This window comes from Elephas maximus, chromosome 23 (genome assembly GCF_024166365.1).
Source record: "Elephas maximus indicus isolate mEleMax1 chromosome 23, mEleMax1 primary haplotype, whole genome shotgun sequence".
NCBI classification, from domain to species: Eukaryota; Metazoa; Chordata; class Mammalia; order Proboscidea; family Elephantidae; genus Elephas; species Elephas maximus.
The window spans coordinates 9,341,344-9,364,874 of NC_064841.1; the positions used below are offsets into that span (position 1 = coordinate 9,341,344).

At 41.0% G+C, this 23,531-nt stretch overlaps 1 protein-coding gene across 1 annotated transcript; it reads right to left on the bottom strand.

Annotated features, from left to right (window-relative positions):
• Positions 1-1,981: 1,981 nt before the first annotated feature.
• On the bottom strand, positions 1,982-22,627 carry SELENOT (selenoprotein T). Its single transcript, XM_049867856.1, has 6 exons — positions 22,397-22,627; positions 7,303-7,413; positions 6,635-6,761; positions 4,870-4,957; positions 3,238-3,391; positions 1,982-2,737 (listed from the first exon to the last, which is right to left on the bottom strand). The coding sequence occupies exons 1-5, from the start codon at positions 22,531-22,533 to the stop codon at positions 3,267-3,269; spliced, it is 588 nt and encodes a 195-aa protein (XP_049723813.1). The 5' UTR covers positions 22,534-22,627; the 3' UTR covers positions 1,982-2,737; positions 3,238-3,266.
• Positions 22,628-23,531: the final 904 nt, after the last annotated feature.

Sequence of the window (23,531 nt, forward strand, 5' to 3'; positions counted from 1 at the left end):
CGTGAAGTTGCAGAGTGATGTAAGCTGCTTCTCTCTGCTTGACTCCAGAAAGTACAGATTGTCACGGAACTATGGACAGTTTGGCAACACTAAAGCATATGCAGACAATAAGGCCTGAGAAGTATTTTAAGGTCCAAGAGCACCAGACTGAAGGGCTGGCATTGGTTGGTGTTAAGAAGCCATCAGAAGGTAAATGCAGTATTTGATGAGAACTTTTACAATGCCTATCCTGCAGAAACTAACTAAGGTTACCACGTAAAGCATGCTAGTGTAGGCTTAATTCCACAAAGTAGGAATTTCTTTCACCTAAGCTTAATAAGAGTTTACTTTCACCATGCTACCAAGGCAAGTCGCCAACCGTTACAATTCCTCTTGTATTTTGCTCAAGAGATTTTTTAAAGCATTAATATTAAATATCAAATCATATTTTAAAAATCCTATGGACTATCTTTTAAAATCTGAATAATTTTAAATTATAAAATGATAAAATGTTTGCCAGCCAGTCAAGGTCCCAAACTAACATTCAGAGTAAGATGGCATCATCACTGAAACCCTGTTGCAGTCTGATAGCTCTAAGGGTAGATCGGCTGCTGCCATCCTGAGTGTTAACGCTACAGATGTGCTCATATTTTGAAAGCATCGTTGTCTTGCACATCTTGCATACTGAGGTATAAAGCCATATTTTGCCAACATTTTTCATTATTCTAATAATTTGTTAGCTACAATGGCAATAAAAACTCCAAAATTAGCCAAACTGCTATCGTATTCTATGGTCTTCTAGTATAGTATATAAATATTTATAAATTAGCCAGAGCAAATTACAAACAGTACGTTTTGAAATGTTAAGAATATAATAAAACTATGTTCTAAATATTGTCTTTCCTTCTCTCTTTCCTTCTATTCTCCTGCCTTTTTACATGCCTGCTTTCCGTGCATTTTTTTTACTAGATTCTGTAATACAGCCAAGCATAGGTGTCAACAAAGTAAGTGTGTTTTATCAGTGGGTCAGCCCCTTAAAACTAGTCTGTAAAAAATAAGCTATTCAACCAGAAGGGAACCCAGACAAAGTTAGCCTTCAAGCGTAAAGTTCTTCATGGTTGACCTGTTCGGGGGGCTATGGACATGGGAATAGCCAACGTCCTAGTTTTGAACATCTAAATGCCATAAAATTAACTGTGTCACTTAGTGGAATGCCTCAGCTGACAGACAATTAATCAAAGATAATAAAATATTATTACACTGGAGAACAATCTCTAAGAAACTTTCAGCTTCAACTGTATTGACTCTTGCCAGTATATAAAGAACTTGGGTTAAAAATCTATTTAATGAGTTTTCTGCAGTGAATTATTAGACCAACTTTTTGTCAGCTAGAGGTTAAGGTCTGTTTCACCTTGAGGCTGTCACAATCAGGACTGCCACCTGACATTCATTCACACTCAGTGACAAACGAAGTAAGCAGCTCTGTGCTAGGTGTGAGGTGGCCTGAGTGCTGAATTACTCCTACTTTGTTTACAACCCGCTTCACTTCCACTAACAAATCTATGCTTACTTTTGGTTCCACCACTTCTACTCCTCCTCTGCGGACGCCAGGGTATGTCATGAATGCTATTATGACTCATTGTATTTTTCTACATTATGATCCTATTCTGCTGAATTAGTCTTAGTCTTCATCAATTTAAGTTTTAAAAACTCTGAAAAAACATTAAATTCACTGAGTAAAAAATCTTCAAAATTGTTCCTAAAATACAATAAAATTCTGGTATGTTAGACAAATTAAATTATTGGTCAAGTGCTCACCATTCACCAAATATCCAAGTTGTAGAAGTTCCACTAAACCCTCCTTAGTGAGGTTAAGGTTTAATTACCTCAAAACCAGCACACGAACCTCTGATTTGTGTGTGAACGGAACATGTATCCCTTATCAAGTTAACCTGTTCAGTCAAAAGCAAAAACGGAGGCAGACAAATACAGTGCTAACAGGTACACACTGCACAACAAATTGAAACTTTTTATTTAACTTGTATCTGCTTAGTTTTTTATTTAGTTAAGTATAAAGGCCCAGTTAATCAACTCATTAGACTGGTCAAGGCAAGACACTTGAACTACACAATAAGGTTTAAAAAGCAATTGGTCTTTTAGTAGTTCTCTGGTAATCACACATACACACATACACACAAACTGATAGAGTACTCTGGATATAGGATTTCCCTCCGTAATCTTGTATAATGCACTGTTCACGATCTGCAGTATTTTGAAATCTTTATAGATTGGACACGACCAAATTAGAGATGTCTGATAAAGCTCTTATAAAGTATTTGGGAACTACAGCTCTATCCCCAAAGAGATCTAGTTTAAACTACAAAAAGGAAAAATTCATACAAAATCACAACAGATTTAACAGACATCTTTGGGGGGGAAAAAAAAAATCAAACAATAACTCAATTTCCTACTTTTTCAAATACGACCAAAAGAAAAAGTTATGAGTAGTAATGTTTACTTTTTAAACTATGAACTGGCTGAATTAAAATAAAAAAGGAAGCTGTACAGTATTATTGCACTCCACGGACGTGCAGAACTCCAAGATGTGCCAGCACTGACAAACCGTCTTGCACTGAGGTTTTCCAAGAGGTACAACGCGCCTGCCAAAAAAGCATCTGGTCTGTACTAACAGCTCGCTGTCTTCAGTACAGGCCTTCATAATGTCAGTCACGCTGCTCTTGAAAAAATCCCTTAATGTCTGAAAGAGACACAGAAAAGGAACGTTTTATTTAAAAATCACTCCTCTTTCCTTCAGAATGTGAATTCGTTAACCGCAAAAGAACTGAGAACATCACTGCTAAGCAAAAGCCAAGACCTCTCCATGGTCACACACATTTTATCCTGAATTTGCACAAAGAATGTGTGTACTCTTAGGAGCTAATTATTCCAGACTGAGGAGAGGATATATGTACATGCATACTTTAACACAACATATCAACTCTGCCCATTATGAGTTCACAGCCAAGGAAAAGGTGTTAAAGCTTTGAATTATTAAGCTTTGAAGATAAAATTATACAGACAACCTTACTTAACTTTGACAGGTCCAAACTCTCTTGATTTGCTAATAAATTTTAATGAAGAAAACATACATCTGTGAAATCTTAAGCTGGAAAGTCATGTAATTTCTAGTAACTTGCTGATTAGTGATGAGAATGAAATGAAACCTATACAGAGTAATTGTATTTTTAAAGTACTTACAAAAGAGTTTCCAGTGCTGAAAGGTGGGGCTATGATCGATGGTGTGGGATAGAATCCATATGCACATTAAGCTTCATTTCATTGTCAAGAATTTGAACAAGCTGTTGCATGGATGGAAGGTGACCAGATTCCAGCTTAGACCACACGGGGACATCTATAAAAATAAACGGCACAACCCGCATCACAAAGAAAATATTAAGAGTCTGTAATGGACATTCATTTCACAAATACTTATAGAGTGTCTATGTACACACTGAGGATACAAACGTAAGCAAAAGAGGTAATTTCCTCGCCCTTACGGATTTACATTCTAGCAGGGGAAACAGAAGTAAGTACACAAATAACTATAAAATGACCATTCTGCCAAGTGCTAAGAACTAAAACTAGAAGGTGCTACAGTGCTACGAGGGGCATGTACAATGCACGCCTCCCACACTGACTGGCCAGAGAAGTAATGCCATTTAAATGGAGAGCTAAAAGACAAAGTCACCAAGATAGAATGGGGGTCATGGGAACAGAAACCCAGAAAACCTTTGAGGCAGAGGGAAGAGAAAAGATTTGGAAGGAGCTTGTCACATTCAGGGAGCTTGTCAGGGCAGCAGGAGAGGAAAGGCAGAAGGGAGGCTGGAGAGAGGTGGGCAGGGATGGGGTCGGGGCTGACGAGCTATGAAGGGCCAGGCAGCAAATGTGTCCAGCTCTGGATGATATACGGTCTCCGTCACCACCACTCAAGGGTATTACACAGGATATAAGATCAAAGATATCAGATAAATACTTACATAACCAGAAAGAAAACATATTTCCACAAACTTTTCATTCATGAAATTGAAAACTTAATTCACAGACACTGAAAATTGAATTTTATATGACCGTCATGCATCAGAAAATATTCTCCTATTTTTTTTCAACCATTAAAAAACATAAAAACAATTCTTAGTTCATGGGCCATACTTGCCAGCTCCTGGTTTAGAGAATGGATTGGAGCGGAACAAGATAATTGTGGCCTGGACTAGGGTGGTGGCAGTAAAGATGAACAGAAGCAGATGTCTGAGAAATTTAGGATGCAGAACTGACAAGACTCAGTAGTCCATCAGACATGGGGAGAAAGGGAGACGGAGCTGTTCCCCCAGGTTTCTGACCCGGCCAACTGGATGGACAGATGATGGTGTCATTAACTCAGAAATGCCGATGGAAGAGCAAGCTGGGGTGAACAGGACTTGCAGGAAGCAGAGGTGATCAAGAGTTAACTTTGGGGCCGGGTTGTACTTTCAGACTCCTGGGTACGGCACCTAGAAGACAGGCCTGGTACAGACCAGAGCTATACATTCAGGAGTTGTCATCATACAGGTATTATTATAAACCACAGGCGTAGGGAAGAGCTGTATATAGAGAGAATTCAGCATATGAAGGCCAACTCTCCAAAGAATTCCAAAATACGAAGTTCAAGTAGAGGTAAAGACAGAAAATATATTGAAATTTCATAAATTCTTCTATACCCTGAAGTTTCAAGTTTCTTTCAAATATACTTTTATTGAACATTAAAGTTTCCCTCATTACAAAAAAAAGGAAAGCCTAATGCTAATTATACATCATTTTAAATTTATCACAAAATGCAAATTATTCAGAACCCACCATTCAAGGTTATCTCAAATGCACCCGTTGACATACACTGGTTCTCAATCATGTTGCTCAAGAAGAAAACCATCATGCACGCATAGACCTGAGGGAAAATACAGTTTAGCACGACAGGCAAAGTCACACTGAAGTCAAAACGAGACAATTTGAGACACAGCCATCTTTTTAATACAAAATCTCATATTTTATTTGGCAAATGGTCTTTTTAAATCTACTTTAGAAAGACGGATTTTACCATTTTCATAATGTAGGAATTCACAAGAGACTAGTGATGCAATGATAAGCAATTCTATGTGAACATCTCATTGCTACTAAGCTTATTTTAATATTCAATACAATCTATCCACGTTCCAAGCAACTTATTTTAAGTCAAATTAAGAAAAAAAAGTAGGATAGAAAGCAGTGGCAAATTAAGGTTCCTTTATCTACCTTTTGAAAGCAAATCTATACCTTCCCAAAAGAAACTAGAAGCTCTCTGTTGGACAGGAAGGTTTTACTTTAACAAAATCACCAGATTAACGCAGGATGCAGCAGGGATGCCAATCCACAGCTAAAACTGTTTCAGAAAAAGAAACCAAAATGCCCACAGTAGATGAGAGCTTTCTCCCTGCCCCGCCTGAGGTAGGTGCATTTTGATTCACAGTGGCTACCCCAGCATTTCTTGCAGAACAATCGACAAGGTTCTTCAGTATATTTACATCGATTCTTTAAGGCAATCTGTCAAACACAGGAAGCTGTCATAAAAGCTACAACTTTCAAAGTACATTCCCATTGTATATGAGATCAACAACGGAATGTATGGCTACAAAAGTAAAATGCACTAAAGAGAACTTGGAGTCAACAGAATTCATAAACACAGCATGAAACACTATCAGTAAGTGTTCTACTGCTAATCCTTAACCTTTTGCACATCAGCATTTCATTAGTAACAGGGCAGTGACACACTTCAATTAGAGGTAGCACTTGCGGAGGTTTGCTAAAGTAGCCTTACCTGTTGTTAGAAATAAGTGGTTCCCTAAGAAAAAAGAAAAGTTATGTAGGATTCTGCTAAAGGTAGTCTCAGCCTAGAACTAAAGTGCAGTCCAGATGGAGGACCCCAAAATAAAAATACTTCACAGAAGGAAACCTAAGCATTCTCGTCCAAAAAAGAAATGAAATTAGTTTCACTTCTGATAGCAGAAAGATATGCCCTCCAGAAAAGATGATTTTAAGTAAGACAGATGAACCTAAGAGAGATCTAAACAGAACATACACTGCAGCAAGAACCTACAAATAAAAGATAGCACAAAATCCTGCAGGCAATTTGACAAACAGGTCTACATGACAATTTTTTTTTAAGAGAGTAGTTTTGGCAAGAACAAATTAGTGGAAACCCCCTTTTTAAATATGAACACGCCCATGTTAATCAGGAAAAAGGGCCCCTTCTATGTGTATATGTTTTGCTGGATATGACCTGAATCTAAGTTGTATAACCGAAATTCAGCATTAAATTATTTTGTGCCCAGATTCTACTAACAGTACTACCTCCCTGCCCTCTCCACCCAAAAATAATAAATGTAAAACCTAATCATTCTTAATATACAGATAAGGAGACTGAGACCCAAGGAGGTTAAGTAGCTTGCCCAGAGACAAAAAGCGGTTTAAGTTAAATTAACACAAGTGAACAGGTGAATCAGTACAGCCACTCAAAATGCAAATACATTAGAACATTCTCATTGACAACCTGAACATCTCCAGCCAGCAAAGTGATTAAGCGACATACCTTATTTTCTTGGCCCCACTGCCAGATGCTAGGAGCTTGCATGCCAAAGAAAGCAAAAGGATCCTTGCCAACAATTATTAGGCCTATTAATACTAGTTTGAAGACTGACAGGAAAGATGCTATGTGTCTATCAAAAAAGAAAAGATGCATCAGAAGTCACAATTTCTCCTCTACTTCAAGGTTACAGTAATTCAAATACATGTGTACAGATATTTCTAGACACCAAATCTGAAAGTTACTAATTACAATTGAGAAGCAGCTGGTAGCCAAAGTTTATTTGCAGTTAAAAAAAAAAAAAGTGTTTAATATCTTTTAAATCGATAAAAAAAAGTTAACTCAAACGTACACAGGACCTTTTAAAATACTAGTATTTTAATAAAGTACAGTATTTAATACCACTGACTTTCCATAAGGATTTGGGAGTTCTTGGCTTATTTCCACAATAAAAAGTACAAAAGAAAACACATCTTTAGAAGGACTGGCATCTTTGAAATGACCCTCGTCCTCTTTCCCTTCTTACACAAGAAGCCATCTATATTTGGGTCAAATTAACTCTGTATATTAATATAACCAATAAAGAAATTACACAAACCAAAGAAAGTTAATTCAACCAATTCACAATTTATAAAGTCAAGTAATTTCTTTTCCAGTTAGTGAAATGCACTTACCTATATATTGGCTGGGGGAGGTAATTCTCTCCTTCAATGCGGATGTCTGGGTACCGCTGGCTAATAACCCGCATGTACTCCTCGAACACCCGCCTATAACCTCAGGAGACGCTGCGGAAAGATAAGTGTTTCCATTAAGTGGTGTAGCACGCACCAAAATTTATTTTGCAGTTACTCAAAGCCTAAAAATTATTACCAAGATTAAAAATAAATGTTTCTCAGGATCAGTCACAAATTAACGACTAGCTGGATGATGGGTACGGCGAGGTTTTGTACAAGTTTGAAATTTTTCACATTAAGTTACACTCCCCCCACACCCCATAAATACTTCCATTAAAAAAGTAAGCTTTGTGGTTCCTCAGAAAAATAAAAACAGAACTACCGCATGATCCAGCAATTCCACTCCTAGGTATACACCCAAAGGACTTGAAAGCAGAGATTCAAACAGATACGCGTACACCAATGTTCACCGCAACGCTATTCACAATAGCCGAGAGGTGGACAAAGCCAAATGCCCACCGTCGGACGAATAAACAAACGTGGCAGCTCCACAGTGGACTGCTACTCGGCCAGCGAGATGAGGTCTTGATACACGCCACAATGTGGACAGAGCCTGAAGACGTGAGGCTGAGATGGGAAAATCTCGTTAAGGGTAGGGTTGCACAGCTGATTAACACAACTGCTGTCAGTAAGTTATTCACATGTGAAAAAGTGAATTGGTAAAAGCTGTCTGACAGATATATTTACAACAACAACGACAACAACAACAACAAAGAGCAGCTGCTGAGGCTGCTTACGCACAACCGAATACCTCCTGGGATCTGGCTCCTTAGTTGGAGGCTCGGGGTTATGGTTTCAGAGGACATCCCAGTTAACTGGCCCAATATTGTGTTCAGTGCTTCTGTTCTGGGTCCTAGTTCACCGCATAGCGCCTGGGGTCTTAAAGACTTCCAGGGGGCCACCATCCAAGGCACAGCAACTGGACTCTACTCACCTGGCGCAACCGAGGAAGAAGCAGAGTCAGGAAGAGGAGGAAGAGATGGAGTGCGTGGAAAACTGCCTCCACCACAGACCCGGAGAAGTCGATGGTGCCCAGCTACCATTACTGAGCACTCGGATCAAAGATTCTATAGAAGAATCCTGATCAAAAGGGGCAAAGTGCAGAATAAGATTTCACATTTTCATGGAATCCAGCATTTCCGGAGCGATGGAGGCTGGCTGAATCCCCAAAAACTACTGTCCTGAGATAACCTTTAAACCTTAAAGCAAAGATATCCCCTGAAGGCTTCTTAAAACCAGAAAATACTTCAGCTTTAACAGTAAAGAATGTCTGCCTTGACCATTATGCCCTTTTAAGATCTATCTATTTGGGATCAAACCAACAACAGCAGCTTGAAAAATCAGACAGGAAAGTTAGAGGGCTGTGAGATTCTGTTCATGGGGGAGGAACAATTCAGAAGAGGGTAATCAATGTCACTGAACTGTTCATGTTGACACTGTTCAATAGTGTCTGTTTTACAGTGTATATTCTCAATGACAAAAAATAAATTATAAAAACAAAAATATCAAGCTTTACAGATCTGGGTTCTTGTTAGCCAGCAGCAAATATCTACTCACGTGTTTCTGCATATTTTGAGCTGTCATACTTACCTGCCCCTGCTTTTTGTATCAGTTTATAAGACTGTCACAGTGTATTTTCAGACAAGTTTGCTTATGCATATTCCCTCCTTATATCTGCCTCCAGGCTTGTAAGAACTGCCCTACCCAAGATAATTTTTCTGTTTTGAGAAAAGTAATTACTACTGCCAACAGATGTTTTTCAAAGTGAGACATACCTAGTGTTTACCGAGGTGAACAAAACGTTATGTGAAATGCGCTCACAGTAAGGCGCCAGTCATCACTCTACCTCTTCCACCACGCCCAGCTCTTTCAACTTATTCCACTTTTTCTGGGTCAGTGAGTAAAACTGTCAGACCCCCAGCGTTCCTTCAACAATACGTGAGCACACTAAAAATATACTGCTGCACCTGCCTGTTTGTTCCCTCTGGCCCTGGGCCAAAGGCGCTAAAGAGTAAGCCTAAACCTTGAACTGGAATCTTAAACGTAAGTTCCCAATCAAAGTGCAAATGCCCTTCCAGTAATGCAGAGATACCTGCTCCATGGAGTTAACGGCTACGACTGCTCCACTGAAAATATTTTTCATACCAAACAATACTTTTCTAAAAGAACTTATTTACATATCAGATGATCTATATCTAGTGAACAGAAAGGAAATTTAGCAATTCCAGAAAAACCTTTTGTCCACTTGAGTATTTCAAATAGGTTCTGTGCATTTAAGCCCATCCTGTGTTCCAAGCCTCCTAATTAATTCACAATGCCAAGCACCCCACGTCTCCCTTCTCTCTACTGCCTCTCTCTAACTGTAGACAAAATGCCAGCTGATCTCAATCCCCAACCAGCCACATCCTTCTCATATAATAAAGGACGACATGGGCAAAATCAATGTTTACTGTTACGAAACAAATACTTGTGATTTCTTCTATCCTCAGCATCTCCTGAACTCAACCCTCCCTTTTATTCACAATGACTCCAACCTCCCCACAGCCCCCATGATTGCCCTCTCATCCCAGTTGGTTCCTGGCAGCTATATTTACACAGCAACCCAACCCCTTGCCATCGGAAATGTTCCAGAAATGGCAACCTCTCACCGGGAGGCCGAGTCCCTTCTCCAGGAATGAAGAACTGCCCACACAGGTAAACATTTCACATCAGAACTGGAGGGGGAGGGGTGGGGGCCATAATCCTTCGACAGGACTGAGAAGAGGAGACAAGCCAATCTTTGAGGAAGAGAAAACTGAACTACATTTTACTAAGTACTAATGTGAATCAGAGAAAGAGGGACGCCTCCTCAGGCGTTCCAGTTCCCTTTTCAGCCCTTCCTGAGGCCCTGGTGCCTTCATCTCGGCCTTTGGATTCCATGACTATCATTTTAAAAATCTTTTAATGCATTTGCAATTTTTTAAAACCACCTCAAATGGGTTTCTCTTACTTGCATCCCAAGAATTTCAACTACTGTTCCCCTGTCTACCAAGAATATCAGGAAGACACTTTGTAAATCCTGTGGTTTCTAACTGTCCACATCAGTGATCAACAGCTCACTGGTCACTGAAAACGGACTGCTGCATTTTTAGACAGAACCCGTTTTGGTAGAGAAAGAGGTAATAGATGCGTGCTGCATGACCCACTCTAAGTGTTTTAAGCAATCAAACCTCAACAAGGTTTTCTATAAACCACACCAGAAAGCAGACATTCAGGAGTTGAATAATGAATTTATCTGGTGTTTTATTCTTGTTTTTTAAGTTGCAAACAGGGAGTGTGCACACATTTTGGATGACGACAAAAAATGTGGACTGGAACTTGCTTGACTTTTTAAAAAGCTGCAAAAACATCACGAAAGAGGTGGCAGCTTAACAGGTGAAAGGAGTGTATTCTATGAAACCAAGCGATCCCCTTTCCTCTGTGAATACACGAGCACACACACACACAGCCTAAAGTGGCTTCTAAGAGGTTCTGAGTCTCGACTTTATTACGAGTTTATTCCAACGTCACCTGAAATCAATTTACAACCAACAGGTAAAAGTGTAAGACAAACAGGAAAGCAATAAACAAAGCGGCCAAGAGACCTTTCTAGTTTGGCGAATTGCTGCATTTTACTTTTTTGTCAGTCTTCCTGATAACTTATAAAAATTCACTGAGTGAATTTTATGGCATGTGACTAATACCTCAAAAATGTATTGAAACACTAATAAAAATATGTAGTAGTATGTGAAGGATTTGACAAGAGACATAATTCCTTCAAAATGCAGATAAATCACCATTTACTGCATGCCTTTACTGTCACTTTTATTGAGTGCCTACATACCATGTAAATCTGTTAATAAAAAATGCTTTCCACATACATAATAGAATACACAAAGAGGGCACAGTCATAGAAGCTTCCTTGACATATCCAAACACCTTAAGGGACCAAGTAACTAGGGCTGAGGACCATGGTCTCAGGGGACAACTAGGCAACTGGTATAACATAGTTTGTGAAGAAAATGTTCTACATCCTACTTTGGTGAGTAGTCTCTGGGTTCTTATAAGCTTTTGAGCAGCCATCTAAGACACATCTATTGGTCCCATAACATCGGAGCAAAGGAGAATGAAGAAAACCAAAGACACAAGGAAAATATTAGTCCAAAGGATTAATGGACCACATAAACCATTGCCACCACCGGCCTGTGCCCAGAAGAGCTAGATGGTGCCTAGCTACCACCACCGACCACTCTGACAGGAATCATAATAGAGGGTCCCTGACAGAGTGGGAGAAAAATATAGAACAAAATTCAAATTCACAAAAAAGGCCAGACTTACTGGTCTGACTGAGACTGGAGGGACCCCTGAGACTACATCCCCTGGACACCCTACTAACTCAGAACCGAAGCCACTCCCAAAGTCCTATATTAGCCTGCTTTTCTAAAGTGTCACAGAAGCGTGCTGTAGCAGTGATGGAAAATTTAAATTAGTATGTCCATCAGGTCTAGTTCTGCTTAAAATTCTCAAAAGCTTCACTCTTCCTGACTATCTCCTCTCAAATAAGGTAGAGAGAGAATGAGAGTAAATGCTACCCAGGTATGACAGGAAGGTATGAGGGATTCTGCCTGGAGTCACAAATAATTCTAGTAAGAAAGTATCTTTTAAAATATCTACCTTATAAATATACCATTAATATATGACATACTATCATTAGTACATATATATATATCAAATATACCATTAATATCACACACATGTAAAATTTTGCTAAAGATCATTGAAAAGCTATTGCAGCAGTACTTTGACAGGGAACCGCCAGAAATTCAAGCCAGATAGAAAAGGACATGGAACAAGGGCTGTCACTGCTGATGTCAGGTGGATCTTGGCTGAAAGCAGAGAATACCAGAAACATGTTTACCTGTGCTTTATTGACTACGTAAAGGCATTCAACTGTATAGACCATAACAAATTATGGATACCACTGTGAAGGATGGGAATCCCAAAACGCTCAGTTGCTCATGAGGAGCCTGTACTTACACCAAGAAATAGTCATTCGAACAGAACAAGGGGATACAGCGTGGTTTAAGGGGATACAGTGTGGTTTAAGGTCAGAAAATGTGTGCGTCAGGGTTGTGTATCCTTTCACCATATTTATTGAATCTGTATGCCCAGCACATAATCCAAGAAGCTGGACTATATGAAGAAGAACAGGGCATCAGGATTGGAGGAAGACTCATTAACAACCTGCGATATGCAGATAACACAACTTTGCCTGCTGAACAGAGAAGAGGACTTGAAGCACTTACTGATGAAGATTAAAGACAAAGACTTCAGTATGGATTACACCTCCACATAAAGAAAACAAAAGTCCTCACAACTAGACCAATAAGGAACATCATGATAAACAAAGAAACAACTGAGGTTTTCAAGGATTTCATTTACTTGGATCCACAATCGATGCACATCAAACAACGCATTGCATTAGGTAAATCTGGTGCAAAAGATCTCTTTAAAGTGTTAAAAAGCAAAGATTATCACTTTAAGGGCTAAGGTGCCTGACCCAAGCCACGACTGGCGGCCTCATGTGTATGCAGAAGCTGGACAATGAATAAAGATGACTGAAGAATTGATGCCTTTGGATTATGATGCTGACGAAGAATGCTGAGTATAGCATGGACTGTCAGAACAACAAACAAATCTGTCTTGGAAGAAGTACAGCCAGAACACTCATTAGAAGCAAGGATGGTGAGACTATCTCTCACATACTTTGGATGTGTTATCAGCTGGGACCAGTCCCTGGAGAAGGACATAATGCTTGGCAAAGCACAGGCTCAGCGAAAAGGAGGAACACCCTCAACAAGATGGACTGACACAGTGGCTGCAACAATGGGCTCAAGCCTAAGAACTGTGAGGATGGCACAGACCAGCGCTTCATTCTGTTGTACACAGGGTCGCTATGAGTCAGAACCGACTTGACGGCATATAATAACGATAACCACACGGAAGTACTTTTTGGGTTTAGATGGTATTTTTAAAGAATAAGCACAACCGCATAACCAAAAATAAACTTATTAAAAGAATAAAAAAAATTAAAACAAAATGAAGTTTAGGGGTTAATACAAAATTTAACAAAGATAGCTTTTTTGAGCTAAATGAGCAAAACAAAATTATGGCCAAAATGGTCCTAAAGCAAAACAAAACAAAACAAAAAAACCCCAAACCTATTGCCTTCAAGTTGATTCCGAATCATAGCAACCCTTCAGGAGAGTAGAATTGCCCCATTAAGGTTTCCAAGGAGTGACTGGTGGATCCGAACTGCTGCCGTTTTGGTTAGCAGGCCAAGCTCTTAACCATTGCGACACCAGGGCTGCAAGATTAGTCCTACCACTTTCAAGTCTTGTTTTTCTTCTGACTTATCCAGTAGGAAAATGATTAAAATTTATTTAATACCTATGTGCCCAAACTATCTATGTGTATTCTTAATTAACCCTCAAGACAATCCTGTGAAGTTTTATCATCTCCATTTATAGATGAGGAAACTGAAGTTCAGAGAGGTTAACTTGCTTATGGTCATACAGCTAACAGGCGACAGAGCAAAATTAGGACCCAAATTATGTAAGACTCCAAAGTCCAGTTCTCCTCAATAAAACAAAGGATATTCAGGGTAGAAAGAATGAGCAATGGAAAAAAATATACATACATATACACACACATATATATATCAGCTCTCTCACTAACCAACCACAAGAAAATGGTCAAGCCAATTAACCTTCCTTTGTCACATATCCATGAGCCCTGGTGGCGCAGTGGTTAAGTGTTCAGCTGGTAAACTGAAAGGTCAGCAGTTTGAACCCACCAGCTGCTCCAAGGTACAAAGATGTGACAAGTGACAGTCTGCTTCCATAAAGATTCACAGCCTTGGAAACCCTATGGGACAGTTGTGCTCTGTCCTATAGGGTCGCTGCGAGTTGGAATTGACTTCATGGCAATGGGTTTGGTTTTTATGGTTTTTGTCACATACCTGCTTTTGCATAATGAGGAGAATGACTCCAGCATACAACAAATATGGTACACACGAGATAAAAAACAACTAGTTGCTTCTGACACATGGCGATCTCACGTTTGTCAGAGTAGAACTGTGCTCTATAGGTTTTCAATGGCTAATTTTTCGAAAGTAGATTGCCAGGTCTTTCTTTTGAGGCATCCCAGGGGGAACTCAAACTGCCAAACTTTTGGTTAGCAGCTGAGCGTGTTAACAGTTTTCACCACAAGAGATAAGGCACCTGAAAGTGACGCACATATGTAGGTAAGCCATTATCACCATTACCAGAAGAATGCTAACAGCACTCAGACACTCTAGACGAGTAAAACACTTCTGTCAGCTTCTTTTCCTAAAGGAGTTCACAGCATAGCTAAGAGACAAACACAGAGCAAGCCCTGGGGAACAATGATAAGCTAACATGTAAGCAAGCCCAGCTAGCGGTGTAGGACAAATTATAAACACAAGTGTTAAAGTGAAAGGGCTGACCGCACTGATCTTTATATCGTATTTCTTTTAATGTCAAACTACCTGTATTCTAGCCTTTCTTAATAATAATCTGTCTTTTCTACTAGTAAAATGGAAAAAAAAAATGGACCAAAAAAAACCCCAAACGAACCCATTGCTGTCAAGTCAATTATGACTCATGGCAACTACCAAACCGATCTACCGTTAGCTAATGTTAAGACTAGACTTACCCGCCAAGATGCAAACTGGTGATGTCTAGGACTGGTGGTGCTGAGGTAACCAAGTCATGGTTGTTAAGTAGCCCTGGTCAGTGACACAACTGCTTCCCAAGTTAACCACTTGTCAAAGTGAAGAAACGAGTAGCATTCCTGAAGTAAAGGTTGTTGTGCTTTGGTACAAACACTAGGCTTGGTAATGACAGATCCTTACAGATAGGTTAAGCCACCTTCTTCAAGCAAGTACTGCAACGCCAAAGTAGAGACCAATCACAATAAAAACAGATGAGTTCCATTTTCATTCCTATTCCAAGTGCTGTAAGAATCTTTGATACTATTTAATCTGCTTTTCATTTTTCTCTACTAGTCAGAATTACTTTTCTAAAATATTAAACTGCTAAAAATCTTTAATGAATCTTCTGGTTCATAGCTTCTCTCAAATTCTGAAATTACAGAAATTGACAAAAATATACCACACGAATACAGCTGGTGTCACTGAATTGTTTATGTGAAAAACGTTAAATTGGCAGATGTTATGTTAAATATATTTTACAAAATTTTTTAAAAAGTCAGTTGGCAAATATATATATATATAGAGAGAGAGAGACACTAACCAAGAGTCTAATGACAAAATCTAGGAGAAAATGATAATTCATTATAAAGCAGATAGAAGGAACAGGATTAAGAAAAATTACCTAAACTCTGCTTTAGGAAAATTTCGGTCTGAAAGCTCACAGATCTAAGGCCTGTCCCAAAGGGAGAGTAAGGCAGTTAGTTGTCCTTTGGCTTCAGTGAAGTGGGTAAAAGTACTATAGGTGTTCCCATCCCCAACTTTTCTATATCCTGGCAGAGGCTGTTTAAGAATAGAAAGAAAGGAAGAAAAACACCAACAGGGTAAGTGGTAAGGGTGTGTCGGGCAATCAGGACAGCAGGAAGAGGACTGGCAACAAACAGCACAATGAACTCTGGGAAGTGTAACCTAGCCCCATCAGGACAAGAGAACTGCTGATAGCAGAGTATGTTCAAAACTCACGTTTTACATCTATACCATCCTATGCATAACAGCTACCAAGCTAAAGCAGAGACCAACCAGGGAAAAGCCTGTCAGAAAGGAGCTATACCAGGAGCTGTCATCTGTACTCCAGTCAGTAATTTAATAGTAGGGGGCAGAGGCTACCACAGGGCCCACTACGGTGGGCTACCACAGGGCATTCATTCATTTTTCTCAACACTGACTGATGACAGGTACTGTTCCAGGGATATGGCAGTGAGCAAAACAGACAAAAACCTAGGCCTTCTTGGAGCTGGTGACATTCTACTGGAGATGATATAGTTGTCAGATGATAATATCTCAAGTTGTTTATTTTTATCTTGTTTGAGAAACAGTAAGGAAGAAAAGAAAAAAACTTTGAGGGACTATGGAAAAAAAGTCACAAAACAAAAGAGCAGAAACCACAACCAAAAGATTCAAAACGAGAGTCTACATCCAAGAATGGTCTGCAAGAGGCAGAAGGATGATAAAAAGATAAGGGCTTCCAGAAAACTCAAAGGGAAAACCAAACATACCTTGAAGCCCTAAGAAGAACGTTACTGTTGTGGAAAACTGAATCAGTGATAATAACAAAAATTATAAAGGCTCTGAATATTACTACATTAATAAGACAGATTTCATAGACGAGATTCTTTTTCCTATAGAAGATACATGACTTACGAGAGCGCACAGACTATGTACAACTACTGACCGTGTCTGTTACGTCACAAAGAAAATCCAACACACTGAAACAGCACATGTCACCTTCCGATTACAATGCAATAAAGCTACAAATTTTCACAGACTCAACACATTCTACGATCTTATAGTAGGAGCATTAACTAAGCTGCCTACCTTGAAATTTAAAATCTGATAACCTCTGACATACATTTTACTTTTACAGATTTACTTACAGAAATAACTGGACAAGTACACAGAGATATTTGAAGGGTATGCATCTCAGCACTGTAATTTTATGAAAAATTAGGACCAAACTGAATGTTAACTACTAAAAGGTTGGTAAAATAAAGGCATCCCCATATTATGGAATAGTTTACTGACATAAAAAGTGGAGGGAAAAAAGCAAACGCAAGATGAAAGATGCATACAAGTTAAGAACTTATTTATGTAAAACTACACTGTATAGCGTATGTCTGTGTAGGCAGTCCTCTTGAAGGAAGCCCATCAAAACGTTAATAGACGGTTACGAGGAATTTTTACTTTTTTTTTTTTCCTTATACTCCTTTTAAAATTATTTTTAAATGTAATTATTTTCATAACCAGGAAACTATTAAAGCTTTGAAAGAGTTGAAAGTCGAAGAGGAAAGCTTTCAAAGGTTCAGAGTTCTCAGCACAGCACTAATGACAACAGTATCAGAAGTAACAAAACAAAACAAAACAAAATGCGTGACTAAATTCCATGCAAACACAGCATTTAAAAAACCTTTTAACCTGTTGGTAGAGGGATGTAGCGGCCACCCTTTTTTGTTCTCTAGTGACACTCTTATTACTACCCTGGACCAGCTTCTAAAGGTCCTTACTCCTGCATTTCATGACTCCAAGAAGCACATTACTCCATACTTAGTTAGCATCTCTGAAAAATCAAGGTTCGTCTTACAATCATTAGTGTGTCATCGCTTCAACAGCAGCATTTTTCCTTCCGAGTGGTACACATGCTGCCTACCCCTCCCCCAAATACATAATCCATCGCCAAGAGCAGTTAGCTTACCTCCTAAAGCTCTCTCAAACCTGTCCTTTTCTCTCTACTTCTATTTTCATCTCTTCAACCTCCATCACCTTTGCCTTGACAACTGCAACAGCCCTAAATGGTTTCCCCCATTCACTCTTTATCCCATAGAATGTTTCCTCCACACAGTGCAACTAGCTGAGCTTTATAAAATGCCAATCAGATCTCATCATGCTCACTTGCCCACCTCATTCTACATTCAACACTGAAGGGTTTCCACAGCTCTTTAGGGTAAAGACCAAAATCCTTAGCATGACCTACTAGACTCTGTAAGGGCTGTGCCATCCTGTCTACGGTCTGAGGTCAACAGTCTCTGCCTCAAGTAAGCTACGCTCTCTCCCTCTACAGGACCACTGCACCTATTATCCCCACTGCCTGGAAAGCTCTTTCTCACCGCTGCGCCTAAGTCTTACTTATCCTTCAAACCTCAGTTAAAAGTTCATTTCCTCAAGGAACCCTCCCCTGGTCCCTGACTATGTCCCCCTCATACCACTATATAACCTTTCTGCACGCAGGTAACACAGTTGCAATTTTATATGTGTGTAGTCTATGGATTAACAGCTGTCTTCTCCTCCAGCCTGTGAAGTCCCTGAGAGCACTGAATTGAATTCTTAGCACCAAGCAAAGTGCCTGCACATAGTAGGTACTCAAATTTCTGCTGAATATGTATTGTATCTGTAATGGAGCCCTGGTGGTGCAGTGGTTAAGCACTCAGCTGCCAATCAAAAGGCTGGCAGTTCCAACCCACCAGCCACTTCACAGAAAAAAGATGCAGCAGCCTACTTCCCTGAAGATTTACAGCCTTCGAAACCCTATGGGGCAGTTCTACTCTCCCATATGGTCGCTAGGAGTCTGAACCAACTCCACGGCAACAGGTTAAGCCTACAATGACTAACATGATCTCAGTAATTCAGTATTTCTCAGATCTGGTCAATTCAGCATTTTATGAACTTTAATCAGTACTGGCATCCAAATCAGTCTTGAGTCCTTTTTTCTTACCTCCATACTATGAAAGCAAAGGCTGAGTTTGTTTACATTTAAATGAAAATCTGTTTTTTAATTATTTACCTCTTCAAACTCCAGTTTGTAGTTGCCCTAAAATTATAAAAGCTGATTCTTAAATTAACAAAAATTTGAAAATTCCGCTATATTGGCCTAATACTTGAAATCTTCATTTAAACTATATATATATATATATATTTTTTTTTACTATTCTCAGTGTATCAACTGTCACTGTTAAAACAAGTATCAACTGTGAAGAAGTGTAGCCAGTAATCTCTTTAAACTGCAACTGACTGAATACTGTAGAAGCAGCTACATGCTAAATCATACATGAAGTAAACATACATGTAGATAGGATGGAAAGCAGTAACTGCCAGGGCTTCTGGTTAATAAGTTCAACTATTCCCACTCAGCCTACTTCCTCTTCACCTAAGCACCCCTCTCCTCAATAACCCCAAATTCATAGAATACATTTGCACCTAAAAATCACAAGAAAGAAAAATGTGACAAGGGAACTTTACCGTGCTGTCTCTGTAGGCTCCCTGAGGGGCTGTATCTGTCTTGTTCATCACATCTTTAGCCCCTGAAACATAGCTGGTGTTGAATGAATATTGGGGGGGAAAAAAACACATGAACACAGTACAGGAAAAGTTTGTTTTAGGCTATTCTTCAAGCATTTAGGCTATTTTTCCAGTCTATTCTCTCTCCCTTCAACTGCATTTGTCTAGTGTATTGTGATTTTGTACCATTAGCAATTATAAAAGTAATACAGTTACTAGGTGACAGAACTCAAATTATATAAAGAAAATAAAATATGCTTGTGCAAAAGGTAATATGGGATAACAGCAACTGAAAAGATAACAATGGCTCTCTTCTGATTGTTAACAGTGGTGATTAATGAAAAACTGCATTTTAGAGCACTCAGACTTCAAATAGAAGAGCTCTGAAAGGTAGAAAAGAATTTTCACGTATGTTCAACAGTCCATCAGCTTCCTGTCCTTCCCCAAGCATACTTGCAAGTGAATGCCAAAGAGATTCAGCCAAAACCAAAAACCCAAGATTCGCTTTACTATAGGGTCACAATGAGTCAGAATAGAGTGGCAATAGACTGGTAGGCAGTAAGATATACACAGATAATCCCTGAGGGGATGGGGAGAAGCAGCAAAAGATAGCCCATAGGGAACCCTGGTGGTGTAGTGGTTAAGTGCTACAGCTGCTAACCAAAAGGTCAGCAGTTCAAATCCACCAGGCGCTCCTTGGAAGCTCTATGGGGCAGTTCTACTCCGACCTATAGGTTTGGTTTGGTTTTGAGTATGGCAAAAATGAAGTTATCTCTCTGAAGCACTTTTGTTATGTACATGCTCAGGGTGGCTACAGAAGAAAACTGCATCAGACTTTTGGGATAAGCCTGCACTTAAGGCAAAAACAAACAAAAAGGTCAACTAAAGTACTAACAACTCTTTTAAAAAGTTTAATTTGAGGCACCCAAATTCCCTTCCCTACATCCGGTTACATCTTTTGAAAATCCTGTTATGAATATTCTCAGTGGAAGGCATGTCAAATATTTGAACAACGCAACTGTAAAAGAAGAGTAACGGGAAAAACAAATGAGAAATCAAGAGATGGGAAAGTGGAAAATAGAAAATGACAACTTGGAAACCGCTGTCTTGTTTTAATTACTTAAATCCAAAAGCATAAAACAATCTTTACAGGTTGGCAAGATGACTACCACTTTCTGACCAAAAAAAAAAAAAAAACAAAATAAATGAATAAATATAGCATAGAATGGTCAAGTTATGACTCACACCTGTGTTCTTACATGAGATGATATATGCCAGTACAGGGAGCTCTTTTTTTTTAAATCAGGAAGAAGTTGAAACGTTTTTAGCTTTTATTCTGTAAATAAGATCTCAACATCTTATTTTGACGCTCTGGCTTAGAGGTCACCTTAAACTGATTTTTTTTTTTTTTTTTAACTTTTAAGATTAAACACAAGCTAGTTGGGGAAAGAGAAAATCTAAATTTTAGTATACTTACAGGGTCGCTATGAGTCGGAATCGACTCTGGGGCAAAATTATAGTCTAAATTAATTATTAGCAACTGCTTTTTTAAGATTCATTTTTTTCATTGTTAATACATTAAGTTTTAAAAGCTGATTTTAAATACAATGATGGCCAACACCAATAATCCAAATTACCAAGATCCTAAAGATTTACTGACTATCCCATCCTGAGAAAACGTCATCTTTTAGGGTACAGGATCCCCGTTTCCTCAATTTTTAAGAAAATCTTTTAAGGCTTTTCACATCTTCCTCAACTCCACTTACCTATTAATATGCAACAATGTCCTGCTCTTAATACTTAACTAAACCAAAACCCAAAACCCGATGCCGTCGAGTCGATTCCGACTCATAACGACCCTATAAGACAGAGCAGAACTGCTCCAAAGGGTTTCCAAGGAGCGCCTGCTGGATTTGAACTGCTGACCTTTTGGTGAGCAGCCGTAGCTCTTAACCACTGCGCCACCAGAGTTTCCATGAAAGACTTAACTAGGCAAAAACAACATCACTTACTGAACAGCGTCGAAAACTGTCATTTTGCGGGGGAGGGGGGTTTATTTCTCTGAAGACCCAAGAAGAGACCTGAAAGGTAGAGGGAGACGCCAGAGCAGCCAATTTGGGGGCTGCGGGGGGCGGGGGGGCGAGAAGGCCGGCGCCGGGGCGCAAAGATCAAAGTGGACGAGCAGCGCGCGCTCCCCGTCTGACACTCGGGAACCGCCACATGAAAACCAGCGCCTCCGCAGCCCTGGCGCCCCCTCCGTCCCGGCGCCCCCTCCGCAGCCCTGGCACCCCCTCCGCAGCCTTGGCGCCCCCTCCGTCCCTGCGCCCCCTCCGCAGCCCTGGCGCCCCCTCCGTCCCTGCGCCCCCTCCGCAGCCTTGGCGCCCCCTTCGCAGCCCTGACGCCCCCTCCGCAGCCCTGGCGCCCCCTCCGTCCCTGCGCCCCCTCCGCAGCCTTGGCGCCCCCTTCGCAGCCCTGACGCCCCCTCCGCAGCCCTGGCGCCCCCTCCGTCCCTGCGCCCCCTCCGCAGCCTTGGCGCCCCCTTCGCAGCCCTGGCGCCCCCTCCGTCCCTGCGCCCCCCGACTCCGCCGTCACCCCGCGGTCCCGCCTCGAGCCTTCGCCCAGCAGGGCTCCCGGAAAGGAAGCGGCAGGGCGACAGGCGCCGACTCATCCCCACCTCCGCAGGCGGCCGCGGTGGCCATGGCGGGACTGCCCGGACCCCACGGCCTCGCCTCTCCGCGTTCAGCCTCCTCGCGCCCGGCTTCCCCGTCCCACCGTTCTAGGAGCCGAGGGAGAAAGGCGTGAAGACGAAGGAGGGCGGCCCCGGGGCAGGCAGGCTGCGGAAGGCCGCTGCGCAGTTTCTCGGGGAAGGGAAGGCGCAGCCGGCTAGGCCGCAAAGCCGGGGCCTCGCGTAGCGAGCAGCGCCGAGCAGAGGCGCGGCGGGGCGGATGTACTCACCAAATCTGGAATTTCAGCAGCGGCCCCGTGGCGTACTGCATCTTTAATCTCTTGCTGGGCATGCCGCCCAGGTTGGCCGAGGCCTCGCACCGGGCCACCGCCGACGCCGCCATCAGGAGAAGCAGCAGAAGCCTCATCTTGAGCGAGCCAGCCGCCCCGACCGCTCTCACGCCGACACTGCAGTCAGCCCGAGGCCGAGCCGGAGCCGCGAGCTGCGCCTCAGTGCGCAGGCGCGGTCCGCCAAGGTCGGGAGGGAAGAAGGAATGCGCCTGCGCGGCCCGGCGACCGCGCACGCGCGGGGGAGAGAACGGACCTGTTTCCCCGTCTTGACCCACCATCTTGGTTCTGTGCGGGGACCTTTGGAGGGAGTGGGGAGTGTAGGGAGAGGGCTAAAGAGCAGGTGAAACGGCGGGAACCTACCAGTCACAGCCCCCGGCAGATTTGGGTTCTACATCCAGTTTCACTAACTCAGACACTTATCTGCCTGAGACACTTAGGAACACCTACTCTTGACAGCCTTGTTCCAGGTGTGGTGGGAGGTAGAAGAGACTCGCCAGCCCTCTGGATGGTAACGCGCAACTCTTTTGCGTGCATGCTGTGGTCTTTTCTTTGACCTTAGAATATTATTCTCTCCCAACAGATTATTTTAAAAACCTTTGGAAAATCTCAAGCATAAAATAAAAAAATAAAACACCCCTTAATCCAGAGCTTTAACAACTACTGGCATTTTGACAGTCTTGATTCGCCTATACCTTTCGTCCCTCCCAAGGGACTATTTTGAAGCGAATCTTAGATATTTCACTTCAGCTATAAATATGTTAGGCTGTATCTCTAAAAAGAAGTTGTTTTTTTTTTTTTTTTTTTAATGCCCACAATACCATTATCCCGTCTTTGGAACACCGGTATATGCTTAATATCAAATATCCAGTGTTCGAGTTTTCTCCCGTAGTCTCATATTTATTTCCTACTGTTCATTTGTTCAAATTAGGATCAGAATAAAATTCGTACATTCCCATTGGTTGATAGATCTTTTAGGTCCTGGCAAAGCCCAGGAATGCACCTGCAGTTAAACAAATTGGGTTTTATTACTCCTTACTGCCTGGGAGGAGCACTCACCATGGGGAACCATGGGGAG